The sequence below is a fragment of the Rana temporaria genome, chromosome 12 (assembly GCF_905171775.1).
Source record: "Rana temporaria chromosome 12, aRanTem1.1, whole genome shotgun sequence".
NCBI classification, from domain to species: Eukaryota; Metazoa; Chordata; class Amphibia; order Anura; family Ranidae; genus Rana; species Rana temporaria.
The window spans coordinates 29,863,312-29,885,758 of NC_053500.1; the positions used below are offsets into that span (position 1 = coordinate 29,863,312).

The 22,447-nt window shown below is 44.0% G+C and overlaps 1 protein-coding gene across 5 annotated transcripts in view; it reads left to right on the forward strand.

Moving 5' to 3' along the window:
* TANC2 (tetratricopeptide repeat, ankyrin repeat and coiled-coil containing 2) overlaps window positions 1-22,447 on the forward strand; it is a 419,029-nt gene that overhangs the window by 380,041 nt on the left and 16,541 nt on the right. For 3 of the 5 annotated variants that reach the window (XM_040330205.1, XM_040330206.1, XM_040330208.1), the window contains 9 exons: window positions 6,130-6,238; window positions 10,409-10,531; window positions 10,747-10,983; window positions 12,631-12,816; window positions 16,812-16,905; window positions 17,104-17,237; window positions 17,319-17,442; window positions 20,459-20,634; window positions 21,283-21,415. In XM_040330205.1, coding sequence (XP_040186139.1) covers window positions 6,130-6,238; window positions 10,409-10,531; window positions 10,747-10,983; window positions 12,631-12,816; window positions 16,812-16,905; window positions 17,104-17,237; window positions 17,319-17,442; window positions 20,459-20,634; window positions 21,283-21,415 — 1,316 coding nt within the window. Of the gene's footprint in view, window positions 1-6,129; window positions 6,239-10,408; window positions 10,532-10,746; window positions 10,984-12,630; window positions 12,817-16,811; window positions 16,906-17,103; window positions 17,238-17,318; window positions 17,443-20,458; window positions 20,635-21,282; window positions 21,416-22,201; window positions 22,232-22,447 lie in introns of all 5 variants that reach the window. The other 2 variants (XM_040330204.1, XM_040330207.1) reach the window with 1 other exon arrangement.

Sequence of the window (22,447 nt, forward strand, 5' to 3'; positions counted from 1 at the left end):
TTATTTAAAGTTTTTACTTTGTTTACTTGTCAGGTTGCTTTAACTGACATCTGCAGATTAAAATTCACCACTTTGATCTGCAGATTAATGAACAGAAAGATATAAAATTAACAATATGTTACTTTATATAATCGCAGGTTTGTAAACACTGATTCAGACTACTTTTTTTTTTTACTTTTTGACCTCTTCTCTGAGTATACTGTAGAGCCAGCTTTGACTAATCACATTCCACAATTAAGGTATACTTGGAGGCGAGGGGAAGGTCCCAGAAGCAGGATAGAGAGTCTGCATATGCTACACATGTCCTGATTTTTTTGGTCACGTGTAGCACGCCCAAAGTCTGCAACTAGTAAATTCAGGCAATGCATTCTTTTATAAATAACAAACATGTTATACTTACCTGCTCTGTGCAGCGGTTTTGCACAGAGCAGCCCCAATCCTCCTCTTCTCGAGTACTCCGCCGGCGCTTCCGGCTCCTGCCTAGTGTCCCCAGAGCAAGCCGCTTCCAATGGGGGCACCCAAGCAGGCTCTTTCCTGAGATGCTGCTCTGTGCGTTCATTCACACACAGAGCCATACTAGCACATTATGGCTTTAACCACTCGAGGGATAATTTTTTTTTTTTTTTTTTAACAAAAACTGATCAACATAAAAAATACTTTTTTGTCTATAGATTATAGATCGATCATAGAAATAAATTTTGACAAAAGAACGCCTAGTATGTGCCCCAAACATGTATGTATTGTTTTCACAAACAACACAGATGTGAAAAAGATCTCCACTCCGTAAGGGCTGTACAGTTATGAGAGCTGAAGTTTTAAATTGCCCTCTTTCCAGCAGCACATACTAACCTTGATGAAAGAAATATGTCCCGCTAAGGAGGGAGGCATTAAAGCACAGGTTTGATCTAAAGGGTAACTCCACTTTCATGGTAAAAAAAAAAAGCCACATGTAATATAATGTTATTAAAAAATTACCTTTCCTTTTCAATCTGCAGTGCAGTCATTTTCTGTTAAATGCAATATGGGAACCCGGAGGTGTTCTGTACACAGAGGGTATACAGAGTGCCCCCCAGACATGTCATTGCCTGCTTTTGTGATTAGCTCACTGGTTTTCCCAGACGTCTGCACCAAGATATAAATCAGATTTTGGGCATCCTCTGCAAAAAACATTTCAGTTTTGGTGAGATACTACCAAAGACTTAATCATGTCTAAAGGGATGCAGAGCCTTACATTTTTCTTATTAGAAGCCTGCAAGTTCAGCAGCTGATTATTAATTAAAAAGTCACTCCCATTCACATTCACTTTGCACATAGAAACAGACACAGGTGGATATTTCTTCAGAATAACAAAAGGTAGGAATCTGCAACAAAGTTTGTTAAAATCCTTGTATAGGACCGATCACCCAGGGCAATGTGTTTTTTTTTTTTTTTTAAAGTAGAGTTACTCTTGAATTATTTTTAAGAGAAACAAATGACAGCTGGCTAAGTTCTCAGTGGTTGTAAGTGGTAGCCCAAGCTTCTGGCTCTTAAGAATTGCCTGTTGGCTCCCAAACAGGGGTCAAGTCCTGGGGGAAAAAGTGTGGGAACTCCCACCCAAGATCTACTCCCCCACCAAAAAAAATTATATTTTATTCACTCATATGCATAATTACTAAACCGCATGTTTTTTTTTTTTTGATCCACTGAAGCAAGTTCTTTCTAAATCCTGCAATAACTTGCGGCAGACCTCCGCAATGTCTCCTGGGAACAATAACAAAAGCTCCCAGGAGACATTGCGGCATCGAGGAAATGACGAAATACCCGCACACTACCCGAGGAATCCATAAACAGCGGCCAGTAACAAAGGATTACTAAGGTTCGCCTGCCCCTGACAGTGACTCGAGCTGGGCATCACCGCTTAGTGAAGGATTGTCTCGGGCGGCTCAACTGCTCTCGGCTGCTCTAGTCCTGCAAAGGGAACGGAGTTCCTTCTGTGAAAAAAGTGCAGGAACTCCGTTCCCACACGTTCCCGCAGGACTTGAGCCCTGCTCCCAAAGTGTCCAGAACTTTTCCTCCCCTGTATTTGTGTATCCCATGGAATAATACAGTGCCGTTCCAGTGGAAGCTCTTGTTCTAGGACAGGGGTCTCCAAACTACGGCCCGCGGGCCACATCCGGCCCGCCAGGCCATTTCTTCCGGCCCGCAGCGTGACTCCTTAGTCCACCTGTTAGTTGTGGAATCTGCGCTGCATATTCGCCCCAGGCAATATGCAGCGCAGGTCCCGCAATCCCTCCCGGCATCTCACTGTGTGTGTTGGCTGCTGGGACCACGGCATCCCAGCAGCCAATAAGGTGTTTAGGGCAGACCGGTTGCCGCCTCCCTGCTCCCGCCTCCCGCCTCGCTGTTAACCAGTAACGAGTGTGCAATACCAGCGGGGCGGGAGTCGGGAGATGCAGCAGGTCTGCACAGCCAGTGACGGAGAGTGGAGACGCGCTGGACACATGCAAGGAGGGGGGCTGATACACTGGAGTGGGGGTGGGTTGAATGGCGCTGATGGGGCACAAACATCTGGGGGCTGATGACTCTGATGGGGACACACGTGGAGGGGGTTTTTCAGACCGATTTGGACACAAATTTTGGGGGGCTGATGACTCTGCTGGGGACACACGTGGAGGGGGGGTTGTAGACTGATGGGGACACACATTTTGGGGGGCTTATGACTCTGATGGGGACATACATGTGGGGGGGGGGGGCTGATGACTGATGGGGACATAAATGTGGGGGGGGGGGCTGATGACTGATGGGACATAAATATATATATATGGGGGGGGGGGGTGATGACTCTGATGGGGACACAAATATCTGTGGGGTCTGATGGGGACACAAATGTGGGGAGCTGATGATTCTGATGGGGACACAAATATCTGTGGGGTTTGATGGGGACACAAATGTGGGGGTGCTGGTGGCTCTTATGGGGACACAAACATGTGAGGAGGGGGGCTGATGGCTCTAATGGTGACACAAATATGCAGGCGGGGTTGGGCTGTGATGGGGACACAAATGTGCAGGGAGACTCGGATAAATGATGGGGGGGGCTCTAATGGGGACACCAATTTGTGGGGATAGCCTGATGAGTGATGGGGACACAGAAGAATGGGGACACAGATGAATGGGGAGACTGATGGGGACACAGATGAATGGGGAGACTGATGGGGACACAGATGAATGGGGACACAGATGAATGGGAAGACTGATGGGGACACAGATGAATGCGGAGACTGATGGGGACACAGATGAATGGGGAGACTGATGGGGACACAGATGAATGCGGAGACTGATGGGGACACAGATGAATGGGGACACAGATGAATGGGAAGACTGATGGGGACACAGATGAATGCGGAGACTGATGGGGACACAGATGAATGGGGACACAGATGAATGGGGAGACTGATGGGGACACAGATGATGGGGAGACTGATGGGGACACAGATGAATGCGGAGACTGATGGGGACACAGATGAATGGGGACACAGATGAATGGGGAGACTGATGGGGACACAGATGAATGGGGAGACTGATGGGGACACAGATGAATGCGGAGACTGATGGGGACACAGATGAATGGGGACACAGATGAATGGGGACACAGATGAATGGGAAGACTGATGGGGACACAGATGGATGGGGACACAGATGAATGGGGACACAGATGGATGGGGACACAGATAAATGGGGACACAGATAAATGGGGACACAGATGGATGGGGACACAGATGGATGGGGACACAGATGAATAGGGACACAGATGAATGGGGACACAGATGATGGGGACACAGATGAATGGGGACGCAGGTGGATGGGGAAACTGATGGGGACACAGATGAATGGGGACACAGATGGATGGGGACACAGATGGATGGGGAGACTGATGGGGACACAGATGAATGGGGAGACTGATGGGGACACAGATGGATGGGGAGACAGATGGATGGGGAGACTGATGGGGACACAGATGGATGGGGACACAAATGAATGGGAAGACTGATGGGGACACAGATGAATGGGGACACAGATGAATGGGGAGACTGATGGGGACACAGATGATGGTGACACAGATGGATGGGGAGACTGATGGGGACACAGATGATGGGGACACAGATGATGGGGACACAGGTGGATGGGGAGACTGATGGGGACACAGATGATGGGGACACAGATGATGGGGACACAGATGATGGGGACACAGGTGGATGGGGACACAGGTGGATGGGGACACTGATGGGGACACAGATGAATGGGGACACAGATGGATGGGGACACTGATGGGGACACAGATGAATGGGGAGACTGATGGGGACACAGGTGGATGGGGAGACTGATGGGGACACAGATGAATGGGGACACAGATGAATGGGAAGACTGATGGGGACACAGATGAATGCGGAGACTGATGGGGACACAGATGAATGGGGACACAGATGAATGGGGAGACTGATGGGGACACAGATGATGGGGAGACTGATGGGGACACAGATGAATGCGGAGACTGATGGGGACACAGATGAATGGGGACACAGATGAATGGGGAGACTGATGGGGACACAGATGAATGGGGAGACTGATGGGGACACAGATGAATGCGGAGACTGATGGGGACACAGATGAATGGGGACACAGATGAATGGGGACACAGATGAATGGGAAGACTGATGGGGACACAGATGGATGGGGACACAGATGAATGGGGACACAGATGGATGGGGACACAGATAAATGGGGACACAGATAAATGGGGACACAGATGGATGGGGACACAGATGGATGGGGACACAGATGAATAGGGACACAGATGAATGGGGACACAGATGATGGGGACACAGATGAATGGGGACGCAGGTGGATGGGGAAACTGATGGGGACACAGATGAATGGGGACACAGATGGATGGGGACACAGATGGATGGGGAGACTGATGGGGACACAGATGAATGGGGAGACTGATGGGGACACAGATGGATGGGGAGACAGATGGATGGGGAGACTGATGGGGACACAGATGGATGGGGACACAAATGAATGGGAAGACTGATGGGGACACAGATGAATGGGGACACAGATGAATGGGGAGACTGATGGGGACACAGATGATGGTGACACAGATGGATGGGGAGACTGATGGGGACACAGATGATGGGGACACAGATGATGGGGACACAGGTGGATGGGGAGACTGATGGGGACACAGATGATGGGGACACAGATGATGGGGACACAGATGATGGGGACACAGATGATGGGGACACAGGTGGATGGGGAGACTGATGGGGACACAGATGATGGGGACACAGATGATGGGGACACAGGTGGATGGGGACACAGGTGGATGGGGACACTGATGGGGACACAGATGAATGGGGACACAGATGAATGGGGACACTGATGGGGACACAGATGAATGGGGAGACTGATGGGGACACAGGTGGATGGGGACACAGGTGGATGGGGACACAGATGGATGGGAAGACTGATGGATGGGGAGACTGATGGGGACACAGATGATGGGGACACAGATAAATGGGGACACAGATGAATGGGAAGACTGATGGGGACACAGATGATGGTGACACGGATGTAAAGCCTCATGCACGCTGGAAGTTTAGCCCCGCTGCATGATGCTCCAGCGTTTAGGTGCCAGCAAAGAATATAGGAGCACCATCCAATCCTGCTGTCAGCAGTAAGTCAAATTCTATTCTATTCTTCTTCTGTGGATTTATTTATAAATTATGTTTCCGGCCCGCGAATGTGTGTAAAATATAGAATGTGGCCCTCGAAGTAAAAAGTTTGGAGACCCCTGTTCTAGGAGATAAATATATAAAAACAATGGTAGGAATATCTAATCATATTTGTGTGCCTTATCTGTGCATGCTATCATTTCTAGGGTATTATCTTGCTAGAATCTCTCTTTTGTGAACAGTTGATCGGGTCTTAGTAGGGCATGAATTAGGAAATGTATTTGAGCTTTCATTGTTTTATTTACATGCCATGCTGTGGTAATGGTCATACCGTTAGATGTTCTAGTTTGTCTATGAAAGATCATACTGAGTCACTGATGCATTCAAGCGAGATAACACTGTGTGTCTTCCTCAGGAGTGGACATATCCTGCTGGCTTTCTGGTTCTCTCGTCAGGAAGGGAAGCTGAACAGGCAGCAGACCATAGAGCTTGGGCACCACATACTGAAAGCACATATCTTCAAGGTACAAAATGCACTGGAACTGGACACGACCGTGATGATGATTTATTATGTTTTTCTTTTTTCTCCTCCTCTAATTACCAAATTACTCACATTGCATAAATTCTAACATTATGAGATGGAGTTCCTTTTACCACCAACGTTTGTAAGCACACCCTTGCTCCCTAAGTGGTACATGATTTCCAGATAAAGCCAAAAATAGTTATACAGTGGAACCTTGGTTTAAGAGTAACGCGGTTACAAGCGTTTGGAAAGACGAGCAACTTAAAAAAATAAAAAAATGCTAACTTGGTTTGCGGGTGTTGTCTCGCAAAACAAGTACCGCATTTGGCCAGATTTGCAGGGGCGCCGGTGACATTCGGAACGGTTCGGAGCTGCTCGGTAATACTCCATTCCGGAGGGATTCCGAGTTCAGCCGAGCTGTCCCCGAATATTTCTGAGGCTCTCCGCCGCCCCCACCTCTGGCCACATGCGGTATTGCATGCAATCAAAGTCAATGCGGAACAAATTATCTTTTTCCTTTGCCTTCTATGGGGAAACATGCTTTGATATGCGAGTGCTTTGGATTACAGGCATTCTCCTGGAACGGATTGTGCTCGTGATCCAAGGTTCCACTGTACCATATTGTTGTGTTTTTTTTTTTTTTTTTATGTGATAGCATTAATACATTTGGTAAGTAACCACACTGGTACAGATTATACGAGGTGTGTCCAGAATATAATGAGAAAGGCTCTGTGAAGGGAGAAGCTAGACAAGTCGCTTGGGGTGGGGTGCCAGGTGTATATCAGAACACTGATTGCATTTTAGCTCTATCAGAGTCGAGACATTCTTTTCTGGGACACTTTGTTCAAGTGCCTCGTATTAAGAAAAATACAAGCGGGTTTGGAACAGCCGTACACAATACAATTTTGTGTCAAATCGGGTAAAAGTGCATATGAAACTTTTTGGAAATGGTGAGGAAAGCTTATGGAGAAGCTGCGCTATCATCTGCACAAGTATACCAGTGGCACAAGGCCCTCAAGGAAGGACAAGAAGATGTTGAAGATGAACAAAGATCAGGATATTCCTCTTTGTCAAAAAAGTCTGTTCTCAACCATGACCTACCTACAGTACAGACCAAAAGTTTGGACACACCTTCTCATTCAAAGAGTTTTCTTTATTTTCATGACTATGAAAATTGTAGATTCACACTGAAGGCATCAAAACTATGAAGTAACACATGTGGAATTATACATAACAAAAAAGTGTGAAACAACTGAAAATATATTTCATATTCTAGGTTCTTCAAAGTAGCCACCTTTTGCAGCAGACACAACTCTAGAACTGTTAAGAGGAGACTGTGTGAATCAGGCCTTCATGGTAGAATATCTGCTAGGAAACCACTGCTAAAGAAAGGCAACAAGCAGAAGAGACTTGTTTGGGCTAAAGAACACAAGGAATGGGCATTAGACCAGTGGAAATCTGTGCTTTGGTCTGATGAGTTCAAACTTGAGATCTTTGGTTCCAACCCCCATGTCTTTGTGCGACGCAGAAAAGGTGAACGGATGGACTCTACATGCCTGGTTCCCACTGTGAAGCATGGAGGAGGAGGTGTGATGGTGTGGGGGTGCTTTGCTGGTGACACTGTTGGGGATTTATTCAAAATTGAAGGCATACTGAACCAGCGTGGCTACCACAGCATCTTGCAGCGACATGCTATTCCATCTGGTTTGCGTTTAGTTGGACCATCATTTATTTTCCCACAGGGTAATGACCCCAAACACACCTCCAGGCTGTGTAAGGGCTATTTGACCAAGAAGGAGAGTGATGGGGTGCTGCGCCAGGTGACTACCTCTTGAAGCTCATTAAGAGAATGCCAAGAGTGTGCCAAGCAGTAATCAAAGCAAAAGGTGGCTACTTTGAAGAACCTAGAATATGAAATATATTTTCAGTTGTTTCACACTTTTTTGTTATGTATTATTCCACATGTGTTACTTCATAGTTTTGACGCCTTCAGTGTGAATCTACAATTTTCATAGTCATGAAAATAAAGAAAACTCTTTGAATGAGAAGGTGTGTCCAAACTTTTGGTCTGTACTGTACGTACGGTTCACTAGCAAAAAGCAGAGGAAACGGGAATTACCAAGTCAATTTTCATGAAATCTTGACTGAGGATTTGAACGTGAGAAAAGTGTGTGCAAAACTTGTTCCAAAAACTTGTCACCTGATCAGAAGGAACACAATCAACCTGTTTGCCAAGACCTGTTCGCCAGTTGGAATGAGAGCTTGTTTTTTTGAGTCGAGTCGAGTAATCACAGCAGATTCATTCTGAGGGTTTGAGTACAATCCCAATCGTGAAATGAGCAAATCATAAGTCAAAGCAATGTTTATTGATTATTATTTTTTTGTTTGATTCATGTGGAACTGTCCATAAGTGATTTGTACCTACTGGTCAAACTGTGAATCAAAGTCTTTACCTGGAAGTTCTCGGTCGCTTGAGACAGTTTTTCATGTGTGTTCTGAGATCAGCTCAACTTGGATCCTTCATCACAACAATGCATCAAGTCACAGTGCTTTGGATGTCGGGGAGTTTTTGACTGAAAAACAAATCACAGTGTTTCTCCATCCACCCTAGAGCCCCCTGACTTGACTCCTTGTGACTTTTTCACGTTCCCAAAGATGAAGGGTTTGAAAAGACACTGTTTTGATAGTGTGGATAACGTCCAAAGAGCCACCATGCAGGCTCTGAATGCCATCCCGATTGAAGACTCCCAGGGATGCTATGGAGAATAGAAAAATCTCTGGGTTCGTTGTGTACACTCACAAGGTGCCGACTTTGAAGGATACAATGTTCAATTGTAAAATTTTTCAATAAAATCATTTTTTTAATATTCTCATTAATTTTTGGATAAACCTTATAGATCACACTTAAGCTGGGTACACACTGATGCCGGATGCGGCTCACAGCAGGAGATCCGGTGCATCTCTGTTCTCTGTTTCAGGGACGAATTAGGGCCAAATTTGTGCCTGAATTTAGCCCTGAAACTGAGCCAAAGACGCACAGGACCCCTGTGCAATACGTTTCGGCGCTACCACAGAGATATGTGAACCGACTCCATTGAGAGCCAGTTACAATCTCCTGTCATACGAACTGGATGCAGAGAAACCTGAATCCAATTCGCACTAGTGTGAACCCAGCCTTAAAGAGATACTGGGGGAGATTTTCTAAAACTGGTGCATGCAGATTCTGGAGCAGCTGTGCATTGTAACCAATCCGCTTCTAGGTTTGAGGCTGGGTTCACACTTGTCCAACAAACGCTCCGACATTGGGAGCTCATGTCGCATGACGTGTGAAAACCAATGTTTTCCTATGGGAGCCATCTTAACTGGTCCGACACATGTCGGAGCGACTTTGCAAATGCTCCCTGTACTACTTTGGTCCGACATTGATCCTACTTGAGCCTATTGAATATCATTGAAGTCGGACCAAAGTAGGAGCCTTGTCCTTACCATCCGACTTTTGACATCCGACATGTGATTACAGCAGCAGTAAAATGAATTGATCTCACTCTGGGATTGTTTTGATTGGTCAAAGAACAAGTCAGACCATCACAAAGTCGGATGAAAGTAGTATGCTGTTCATGAAAGTCGGATGGATGTAGGACCAATGTAGGACAGATGTCGCAGAGCAAAGTAGGATGAAAGTCGTACTGCTGTAGTGTAGTATAGTGTGAACCCAGCCTTATTGTCAAAGCTTAATTGAACAAGCTGAAGTTAAAAGCTGATTTGGTTACCATGCACAGTTGCACTAGAATCTGTGTACACCAGTTTTAGTAAATCTTCCCCACTATTTTGGTAGGTCGCCGTTCAAAAAAAAGAAAGTACAATTAATATAGACTGGAACACAATTCCTGAATCCACTGATAACTGCATATACAAGGCTTTTTAATATAATGTTAGTGTAATAATTAGCTTTGTAATAATTAGGCAATACACGTTTTAAAGAAAAAGTAGCGAGATTGTTGGGAAGGAAAGAGGCATAGGGGGATTTCGGTTCAGAGGAAGAATATTTGGGAGCTATAAATGGTTCCCTTTTGTCTTAAAACAGGCAGTCATATTTCTTTCTTTTTTTTTATTTGTCTGTGAATTTTTCACAGTTAATGTAAATGTTAGTGACGTAATTCTGTATTTATAGGGTCTCAGCAAGAAAGTCGGCGTTTCCTCATCCATCTTGCAAGCTCTTTGGATATCATACAGCACAGATGGCCTCTCCATGGCCCTGGCATCTCTCAGAAATCTCTACACTCCTAACATCAAGGTGGGCCTGGGCTGTGTATACTGATCACATATCTGCAAATATATTACATGTAAAGATTTATGTTTTTTATGGTTTGTTGTTGGAGCAGCTGAAACTGTTTTCGTTGGTACAATCTTAAGTTATTTTAGTATTTGTTTGTGTTCCTGCACTGAAATTCCTGCGTAAAACCATTTCTGTGTCCCTTATTAATCTCTGTTGTATTACTTATTTCTTAGGTGAGCCGTCTCCTGATCACGGGCGGAGCTAATGTTAATTACCGCACAGAGGTGCTGAACAATGCCCCCATCCTGTGTGTTCAGGCCCATCTGGGATACACAGAAATGGTGGCTCTGCTGCTGGAGTTCTCTGTTAATGTGGATGCCAGTTCTGAGAGCGGAATGACCCCTCTAGCGTATGCTGCTGCTTCAGGTCACCTGACTATTGCCATGCTTTTGTGTAAGAGGAAGGCTAAGGTGAGTGTGGACAAGTCTGCTACTAGAGAATAAAAATGGTTTAACATTGGTTAGGGTCACAAGGTGGCCTGCAAGTCATCTAAAATGTAGGTGACACTATTGGCATCACCATAACATTTACACGTTGATCATATGAATATGTTGCTGTTGCAGGCCCTTGGTCTGCACACTGTTTAACCGGTTAAGCCCCGGACCTTTAGGCAGCTAAATGCCCAAGCCAGGTTTTGCGATTCGGCACTACGTCGCTTTAACAGACAATTGCGCGGTCGTGCAACGTGGCTCCCAAACAAAATTGGCGTCCTTTTTTCCCCACAAATAGAGCTTTCTTTTGGTGGTATTTGATCACCTCTGCGGTTTTTATTTTTTGCGCTATAAACAAAGATAGATCGACAATTTTGAAAATTCAATATTTTTTACTTTTTGCTATAATAAATATCCCCCAAAAACATATATAAAACATTTTTTTTCCCTCAGTTTAGGCCGATACGTATTCTTCTACCTATTTTTGGTAAAACAAATCGCAATAAGTGTTTATCGATTGGTTTGCGCAAAATTTATAGCGTTTACAAAATAGGGGATAGTTTTATTGCATTTTTATTAATTATTATTTTTTTACTACTATTGGCGGCGATCAGCGATTTTTTTTTTCGTCACTGCGACATTATGGCGGACACTTCGGACAATTTTGACACATTTTTGGGACCATTGTCATTTTCACAGCAAAAAATGCATTTAAATTGCATTGTTTATTGTGAAAATGACGGTTGCTGTTTGGGAGTTAACCACAGGGGGCGCTGTAGGAGTTTGGGTTCACCTAGTGTGTTTACAACTGTAGGGGGGTGTGGCTGTAGGAGTGATGTCATCGATTGTGTCTCCCCTATAAAGGGGATGACACGATCGATGCAGCCGCCACAGTGAAGCACGGGGAAGCCGTGTTTACATACGGCTCTCCCCGTTCTTCAGCTCCGGGGAGCGATCGCGACGGGGCGGCTATAAACGAATAGCCGCGCCGTCGTCCCAGATCTCTCCCCGAGGTAAGCCGCACGCAGCAGGGGGGGGTCCCCGATCGGACCCCCGACCCGCTAGAAGGCAGAGACGTATATATACGCCCATCTGCCTGTACGTGCCATTCTGTGGACGTAAATAGGCGAGCGGCGGGCGTTAAGTGGGTAAAGTTGTTACAGATTCTGTGTATACATAAGCTTGGTGGCTTTAAAATCTTGTTACAGAATGTTTCATTTATCAATACCTGTCCTACAACTGTAATGATGCAGAGAATGTAATTTTGTGCTGCCAGGAGTTAATTAGATGGTATATTTTAGTTTTGTGTGGCTGTATTATGTTATACATGCCATGCTCACAGCACCCTCCTGCAGGTAGAACCATGGGGTTGATATCTAGGGGCTGCATACAACACAGACATTCTGTCCTCGCCCCCGCATAACCTGGTGCCTGGGAACCTGCCCAAGCCTGCAGGTTGTTCACTTGACAGTTGACTGACTGCCAGACGACATGGCAACATAAAAAAGAAAAAAAGGCAAACCGTACAGAATGTGAGAAGTATTCATTGGTTCATGTTCACTAAGCCCTTAAAAAAAATCTGATCTCTTCCTCTTATTGTTTCCTTCTTTTTGTCTGTGCCTGCAGGTGGATCTCTTGGATAAGAACGGGCAATGTGCCCTTGTCCACGCTGCTCTCCGGGGCCACCTGGAGGTAGTGAAATACCTCATCCAGTGTGACTGGACTGTGGCTGGACAGCAGTCGGGAATCCTAAAGAAGAGCCAGGCCATCCAGCAAGCATTGATTGCAGCCGCCAGCATGGGATACTCGGAGGTAAGAACATCTAGTATTCAAGAAGATAGGTAGAGCAAATGTCAGGGGGTGGGAGAGGGTCCCCAGGGGTTCATTGTACAGGAATATAATATTACAAAGTGATTAGAAATGGATGCGCCTCACTTCGCGTTTTTTGCTACATGTTAGAACGGACTAACACTATTTTCTTGGCTGCTGTTTTTGTACCCCCTGGAGTATTCCTAACACTAAAATAACAATCAGGTTTGAACAAGACTGTTCTCACTGTTTGAAGCTGAATGCAGAACAAGATATTATCTATATAGCCTCTAATAGAACACCTACGCTCATTTCCATCTCCCAAATTCTTAATAGCTTGATATTCAAGAATCTAAGAACTTTAGTGTCAGTGGTCTGCACAGATTCCTTTGGTTTGTATCTTTATGATTTATTTTATTATTTGGTATTTCCACACGCTTATTTTCTATTAATCAAATCTGCATTTGAAGAGTAGATCCAGTCTTGGTGGCAATGACCCATTCAGAGTCTCCTGTCTCAAGATGTGGGTAGGAAAATGCAGCGTATTGACAGTTCTAGGAAACGAAACACAGGGCTGGCTGGCTCTTCATATTTTTTTAAACGGAACAAGTGTGTGGAAACAAGTGTATTTGAATGTTTTTGTGGCCTGTGGTGACTGTAGTGATCCTGACTAAATAGCTTTAGATATAGCAGTTAATCTCTTTCTACTTTTTTAACAACCTCAAACAGAACAGTTGTATATCCAGGATACACCAGTAGACCACATGGACAAAGTTCAATGTTGGAGTAAAGCTGCTATGTTAAGAAAAAGGCGGCACCAGATTGTCAGTTGGTCATTCTTTTTTTGAGACCCAAAAGTTAGCTGTGTGTTTGTAAATATTACTCCCTGCTCTGCCAAAGTCTTTTCAATGTCGCCTGCCTGTGTCATTGGGATTTTTTTACTTTGTTTACCTAGTCTATAGATGAGCAAAACCTGCTTGAGGGCTCATTCAAAACAGAACACAGTGTGAGGAACCCACGCTCTGTGCGTGTTTCCTGCACGTGTTGCAAACGCACTGGACGTGCATCTCAAACAGAGATTGCAAAGCAGTACTATGTGATTTGGTGCAGTGTGTTTTTAAAAAAAAGTAGTGCATGTTTAACAAAGTTTTGGGGCATCAACCACACTGTTTAGAGTACTTCTTAATATATTCTGTATCGAACGTTGCTGTTTTTGTGAAGGAAAACAACACATTTCTACGTTTATGTAATGTACCTTAGACCTCGTTATGGTACTTTTCTTTTGCATTTCTCTAATAAAAAGGTTTGTAAAACAAAAGTAGTACATGAACAACTTTTTTGGTCTAATTTTAGCCTGAAAATTGCACCACCAGGAATGCAGACCACGTTCCTGTGCGATTTTGAAGCAGGTTAACGCCAGGTCAGGAGGAAGTCAACTATGCCACTGATGCAAAATTACTGCACTCAATTCTTATTTCACAGCTGTAGTCAGGTGTGTGTATTGTTCCATAGAGAACAATGCACCTGTGTTCAGATCATTCAAAAAGTGGTGTACAAGAGGCCTACAGAAGAAATCTTGGTTTCTATGGCTGCTTTATTCATCTAAGTCCCAGCATGGACTTGGCCCCATGCTATGGGATGTAGCACAGGTTGAGATTCAGCGACCAACAGCATGTCCCCCCATCTCTGACAACTCTATCTAAAGGAGACAGACGCTTTCGTTGTTGGCTCTTGTCTCCCTCTCTCTGCTTTTTTTCCAAGACAAGCATGATCACATGAATGCAAGGGGAAGGGGGCACACTGTTGTAGGAATGCCAAGGGAGGGCCATCACAATAGTGAACAACAACATAGGCGTGATGACACCAGAGTTCTGTCTGTGCTGCTGACATGTGCTCAGTCTGTGTATGTGCAGGCAGAGGCTGGGGGTAATAGAGCAAGGCTCCGCTTTCCAATGCACTATACAGATTGTGGCTAATTGGTAAGTTTGCTTTGTTTAAGTTAAGTACAGTGAATAGGGGCAGTGGCAGCTGTGCTCTGTCACTGCTCATAAGGGTAACGCCTGCAAATTTGGCTCCTGTGAGGGGAAGAGCAGAGAGGGAAGAGACCAAGCTAGAAAATGATTGCAGTCAATACAAGGTCTTTATACATTGCTCAACCTGTAATTAATTTTAACGGTATTATGACAGTTCTTCTTTAACCACTTCAGCCCAGAAAGATTTACCTCCTTAATGACCAGGCCATTTTTTGCAAAACAGCACTGCAACGTTTTAACTGACAATTGCGTGGTCGTGTGACATTGTACCCAAACAAAATTGACGTCTTTTTCCCCCCCCCTACAAATAGAGCTTTCTTTTGGTGGTATTTGATCACCACTGCATTTTTTGTTTTTGTTTTTGCGCTATAAACAAATAAGAGCGACAATTTAAAAGAGGAAAAAAATCAGTATTTTTTAGTTTTTACTATAATAAATATCCCCAATTAGTAGGCGGATATGTATTCTACTACATATTTTTGGTAAAAAAATCGTAATAAGCATATATTGATTGGTTTGCGCAAAAGTTATGGCGTCTACAAAATAGGGAATATATTTATGGCATTTTTATTATTATTTTTACTAGTAATGGTGGCGATCAGCGATTTTTGTTATTGGGACTGGAAGACTGACCGGACACTTTTGGGACTATTGACATTTATACAGCGATCAGTGCTATAAAAAAGGAATGATTACGGTGTAAATGTCACTGGTAGGCAAGGGGTTAACACTAGGGTGCGATTAAGGGGTTAAATGTGTTTACTAGGTGTGTTTCTTACTGTGGGGGGATTTGAATGACTAGAGGAGAAGCCAGATCATTGTTCCTAGCTAGCTAGTCTCTCCCCTCCTGACAGAACCGGAATTTGTGTGTTTACACACACAAATGCCATGCCCGCGATCACACGTGGTCGGCGGTCATCGTGACCGATGGTCGCGTGCATCTGCTCCCCCTGCCGGGCAGCCGGCGTGCGCTTCCGATGGCGCACTTGCCTGCTGTAGCCTTTCAAAGGGCCGACGTACAGCTATGGCGATTTGCGGGAGAGAGCCGACCTGCCGCAGTATAATGGCTGGTGGGCTAGTGGTTAATCTTCTGAATTGTTTTCTCATCCATTTTTTTTTTTATTAAATTCTTCTATACATAAATTAAGTTATGATGTATTGTGGGTGCAATGGCCCTTTTAGTTATTTGGAGTGGTAAGTGACTGAACTCCCGCCTGCATGTGTTTTTTTATTGCAGTAAAACTATTTTATACTGATGCCACTTTTTAATATCCGAGGAACCTTGCCAGGGCCCCTGGGATGACCGTTTTTGATGAGGTGAACTAATGGGATTCCTTATAACAGTAATGCCGCGTACACACGGTCGTTTTTTGTCTTGTAAAAAACGACGGTGCCTACACACCATCGTTTTTTTAAAATGCTCTAGCAAAACGCGGTTACGTACAACACGTATGACGGCACTCTGTTCCATTCAAGCTCGCATCATAACTTGCTTCTGAGCATGCGCGGGTTTAAAAACGTCGTTTTAGCCCACACATAATCATTTTTTTATGACACAAAAAATGACATTTTGAAAAACGACATAAAAAATTGAAGCATGTTCGAATATTTTTTTGGTTGTTTTTTAGAAGACAAAAAACGACATAAAGCCCACACACGATCAGCCCACACACGATCATTTTAAATGACGTTTTTTAAAACGTTGTTTTATTTCATCACAAAAAACGACCGTGTGTACGCGGCATAAAAGATTATTTTTGTTTAGGACAGCAGCCAATGGTGTTTTAGGGGTTGATTTTTTTCCCTGTGCTGAAGTTGTTTGTTTCACATCATGTCCTTTCTTACATTTTAGTGTGGCAAAGAATTGGGTGAAATAAACTGATTGGGGGAAAGCACACCTCATAATGACGTAGATCCAGTTTTTCAGGGTCAGTTTGATTTAGCATCTGTTTTTTATTTTTTCAGATTGTCTCTTACCTCCTGGACTTACCAGAAAAGGATGAAGAAGAGGAAGAGAGAGCTCAGATCAACAGCTTTGATAGTCTGTGGGGGGAGACGGGTGAGTGCTGAGGCTGTGCGCTCTTTAGGGAGTTTTGTCTACACTTCACTGATGCTGGAATCTGTTCAGTGTAATGTATTTACGTCAGTCATTGTTTTATCATTTTGTTTTCTGTCCCTTTATCTTCTCTTATTATATATTTCTCTATTCTATACATTTTTGTACATACCTATTCTTACTATCGACCCCTTCTCACAGCTCTTACAGCTGCTGCAGGCCGTGGAAAGCTGGAGGTTTGCCGCCTATTGTTAGAACAAGGGGCTGCCGTATCCCAACCTAACCGGAGAGGTGTTGTTCCAATATTTAGTGCCGTTCGACAGGGACATTGGCAGGTAACATTGCAGATGGTCACTTGGTCTTTTATAGCTAAATAATTGATGGATACAAAGACTGAATAGTTCTTTCTTTCACAGATTGTTGATTTGCTGCTTACACATGGTGCAGATGTTAGCATGGCAGACAAGCAGGGACGTACTCCATTAATGACCGCTGCTTCAGAAGGACATGTAGCCACTGTGGATTTTCTGCTGGCACAAGGTTAGTAAAGCCATGTGGTTATAGTTGCCTTCTCCCAGGGCCACAGCTTCGCATATGTAAACCTTTATAAGATATCTCATTGGTCTGTAAAATATACCTTTGAAAGTGTTTGTTTATATCTGTTCAATGAGTGCAAAAATACCTGTCAATTCTGCCAGAAATCCAATGATCTTCTAACCTCCTTTAATGAGCTGACAATGCTGCACTAAAATCGTAAACAATGCTGTGCTTCCTGTCTTGTGTAGATGAGGAGGTGCTCTATAGTCCTAACACACTTCCTGACCTAGGGTGACAGCACAGCTGTTCCATAGATACAGAATTGTAAGCATTGTCACCTGCGGGCAGACAGTATATTACCGGTAGAAACACAGAAAACAATGCAGACATCACAGATGAGAATGGGTAAGTTGCAGTATACGCCGATCAACCAAAACATGACTACCCACCTATTACTGATCCATCAAGACATGGACTATACTAGACTTTTGAAGGTATCTGGCACCAAGTCATTAGTAGCAGATCCTTTGGGCCCTGTAAGTTGCAAGAAGGAGCCTCTATTGATTTGACTTCCTTTGGTGCATCCTGGTGTCTGCTTTTCCACAGTTTTGATACTCACATGCCCATTGTAGACACTTTTGGCTGTGGACACGGGTCAGGATGGGCACCCTAACCAGCCTGTGGCTAAACAGCGCCATACACAACAAAACTGCAATGCATTGTGTGTGTTGTGACACCTTTCTATCAGAACCAGCATTACCTTTTTCAGCAATTTGAGCTACAGTAGCTCTTCATCTGGATCGGACTACACAGGCCAGAATAGGCTACACACACACACACACACGTCAATGAGCCTTGGCTGCCCATGACCCTGTCGCTAGTTTTTCTACCTTGAACTACTTTTGGTCGGTCTAGACCACTGCAGACCGGGAACTTCCTACAAGAATTGCAGTTTTGGGGTTTCTCTGACCCAGTCATCTGGCCATCACAATTTGGCCCTTGTCAAAGTTGCGCAAATCCTTAAGCTTGCCCATTTGTTCCACTTTCAACACATTAACATCAGGGACAACATGTTCACTTGCTGACTAATATATCTCACCCACTTTCAGGTGCCATTGTAATGATAATCGATGTTATTCACGTTACCTGTCAGTGGTCATAATGTTATGGCTGATTGATGTATGTAAAAAAATGTATTTGGGTTTAGGTACACTTTAACCCAACCATGCTTTAAACAAACTGCTGGAGTTTGTGTGTTATGCACACATCGGAAACAAAGTAGCTCAATTATAAATTTATAACTAGGCATTGTGGAACATTTTTATACAAAAATTCTACACATCAAAAAAAAGTCTGTATATACACAATCAGGCCAAGAATTAATAAATTAAAATATATTTTTATGTCATGTTAAGATAATATTAAATCTGTGGAAGTCAAATGACAGAGACACTCAAACAATCTACAGCAAACAGTATGTCATAAATTTGGTTACCCAAAGATGCACCTAAATGCTAGAGTTTATAGCACCAATCCCCAAATTAATTAAGTGGACAAGAGTGGCGTTGGCATTTGAGGTGTTTGAGGTGCAAAGAAATCCCCCCACCTGCCAACGATGGCACTCTGGCTCAGGAAGGTGGACGAGATCAGCTACATGGAGGACCTGGTCCTTTCTAGCCAACAAAGGCAGGAAGCTTACACCAAAACCTGGCAGATCTGGAATGTGTTTAAATATTCGGAGGAAGGACAGTCCCTCAGAGAGCCGGACTGACCTCTCCTTAGCGGTATAAGAAACACTGATAATTTTTCGATCCTCAGAAACTCATTATGTAAATAACGCCCATAAAGGGCGCTTTGGGACACCCTTGCCTGCGCAGCGCCCCTCCCTCCTCCCTTCTCTTCCCTCTACTTCTCTCTTTCTCTCCCCCTTTACCCCTACTAAGTTTCTACTCCACTCCCTCGAAGAAAAACACGGAAAATGGGAGAGGGGGCTGGTCCTCCCGGACCTTGATTTTTGTTCCACATCCACATATGTGTGGCTACGCCCACTAACTGTAATAGACAACAATGACCTGTCGTGACTGCCCCGAATAGAGTGAGGGGGAATCGTAGTGGCTCTCAGGTTGAGGCTTCTGTTGCCATCCTTGGAGGGCATGGACCCTACAGAGACCCGTTAGTGATAAGAGCCAAATGCGACACCTTGCCGTCATGTTTTTTGCTGTCTTCCTCTGTTCATGTATTGATATTGCTGATTCTGTTGGAATGTATGCATATGTTGTGGTCCGGACCGGCTCCTCTGCTTATTTATAAATAAAACATTTTGAAAAAAAAAATTATAAAAAAAATTTATTTTGAGAAACAAAATAAAAAATAGATAAAAAGAGTATAGCAGTGGCAAGTACAAATATCCAAATTTTTACAGGACAGCATGGTAGAATGAAATTCCTGTCCTGTTTCGCCCATAAATCGGGCTTCTTCAAGGGAAACTGTCCGATCAAACGTACAAGGCTTCTAAAAAGACATATGTATTAAAATTAATAAATCAAACAACGTGTTACATTAAGTTGTATTAATTTTATGCACATGCATCTCACATCTCCAAAGGAGCTGCGTTTTGAAGTTGTGAGATGCATGTGCATTTGTACTTGCCACTGCTATACACTTTTTATCTATTTTTTATTTTGTTTCTCAAAATTAAAAGTAAAATATTTTAAAATAATTAATTTGATTTATTTTCTTTGCACCTCAAAAATCCCAACGCCACTCTTGTCCATTTGTACCTCAAAGAAATTTGCTCTCTTGTTCTGTCCTTTTAGATAACCAGTAGTGGTCTGGGAATAGTTTGTCTTGTAGTAAATGTATATTTATACTTTTCTCCCCAAACTTTAGCTTCCCTCTAAACAAGGTTTTAAAGTCTGACGGTGACCTTCTTAAGCTTTATATCACGGCCTGCATTGTAGTAGACTGAAGCAATAATTTTAGATTCCTTTTGTAATATGATTTATTACCCCTTTTTTAGGAGCTTCCATAGGCCTCATGGATAAGGAGGGTTTGACAGCTTTAAGCTGGGCCTGTCTGAAGGGACACCTTCCTGTGGTGAGATCACTGGTGGAAAACGGAGCAGCCACTGACCATGCTGATAAGAACGGACGTACGCCCCTGGATCTCGCAGCCTTCTATGGGGATGCTGATGTGGTGAGTAATCCATGTGATATAATAATCTGATATACATCGATATAGCATAGAGTAAGGAGATGTATATTATAAGATATAGAAGACAGATTTGCTAAGTAGTAGCTTTTAATGGCCTGGCAGTTGCCACGATTGGGTGGTAGACGGATCTCTAACCAGAACAACAGGTGCCAATAGATCTATCAATTCTTACTTGAACTTCCAAGCAGAACCCTGTGTGATCTTTCGTTCTTGCAGACCTGCTTTAGACACACAAAATAAGGGAAAATAACCAATTACAGCTGCTTGTGGAGGTCTTCCAATGTGTTGGATAACTTCTGTATCCTGGAAGCGCCTTATATACCCTGGAAGTACTCTGTACCGTGGCATTGTTAACCCAGTGTGATCTATTTCTTGAAAGCATTGTGTGATTCTGTTCCAGCACTTGTATTTCTGCCAACCCACTGTACTCTGTATAATATCCATTAGATTGATGAGCAATGCATATCTGTTCTTCAGCATTCAGTAAGACTAGCTCCCATTGGCTGTCTCCCTCCATCGGCCTGCTGCAGGCAATCACACCTCAGTACACTTTTCTTTCCACCATTATGTACAGACTAGTTACCTGCACTTTACGAAGTCCTGATGAAGTTCATCTGCTCCTGTTTACAGGTCCAGTTTCTGGTGGACCATGGTGCAATGATCGAACACGTGGATTATAGTGGAATGCGCCCCCTGGACAGAGCTGTAGGTTGCAGGAACACTTCAGTTGTTGTGGCTCTTCTAAAGAAAGGAGCCAAGATAGGTAAGTGACAAAGCAGTGACATGCCCTTGCTACCCCCCTCGTCCTACAGAAAGTTCAGATGTCCAGATGTAAAGTTTCCCATTGTGTTTATTGTCAGTATAAACAGGCTTGCATGTTCCCTGTCAGCTTCAGCTTAATATTGTGAACCTTACAAGAATTAAGGCCACAGAATTGCACCTCTACTGTATATTCCAAAGACCAAAACAGCGACTATTAACCATATCACCCACTGCTTGCCAGTTTTCTAATCTGTTTCAGTGCCTAGCACAGCAGAATCCCTTTTTAGACCCACTTCTGGTGGAATCTTTGTCGCTGCGTGTTGTAATGTCCATCACTGGTTAGCCGCGTTCTCACTGCCCCGTCACTGCTGCTTGTTGATGATCTGCTGCTCAGACATTAAGCTTCTGTGCTCGCTGCTCTCTCACTCCTGCTACATGGTTTGTTTTCTCTCCTCTGTCACTCCATCCGTTTATCGCCAATGCTCCCTCTCACTACCTCTGTGTCTGTTGCTTTTCCACACCACCCCGTTCCTTTCTGTTGTTCTTCCTGGTCCCCAATGTTTATTTCTTTTTCTTTTCTTTTTTTTAACTCTACACCCCCCCCCCCCCACCTCCAATGTCTGCCACATTCACTTTGCCCTGTTCCCTCCTCACTAATCCCAACTTTTCAATGTCCTCCATCTCTTTGCCTACTTATCCTCCAAATTTGATTCCATTGATCACTCGGCACACTCCTTCTTTCTCCCTCTGTTTTGTTATCCACTCTGACCTTCTTTGCTGCTTTAAGGCTGTCAGACCTTACCAAGCCGACCCAAAGGTTAGAACTTGCTCTCTCTTCACAGCTTTGCTCCGCATGCTTACTCACCAGTTACGCACATGGACCGAGCACTAAAATAGCTGAAGCACTGACTACGTTTAAATTGCACTTGCCCCATTTGTGTGATAATACCATCCACCAGTTTCCCAAGGGTTTTCCTTATTTGGAAATATTATTTTGGAGTGCTACTCTGGCTGCTCCTGTGTTGATATAGGT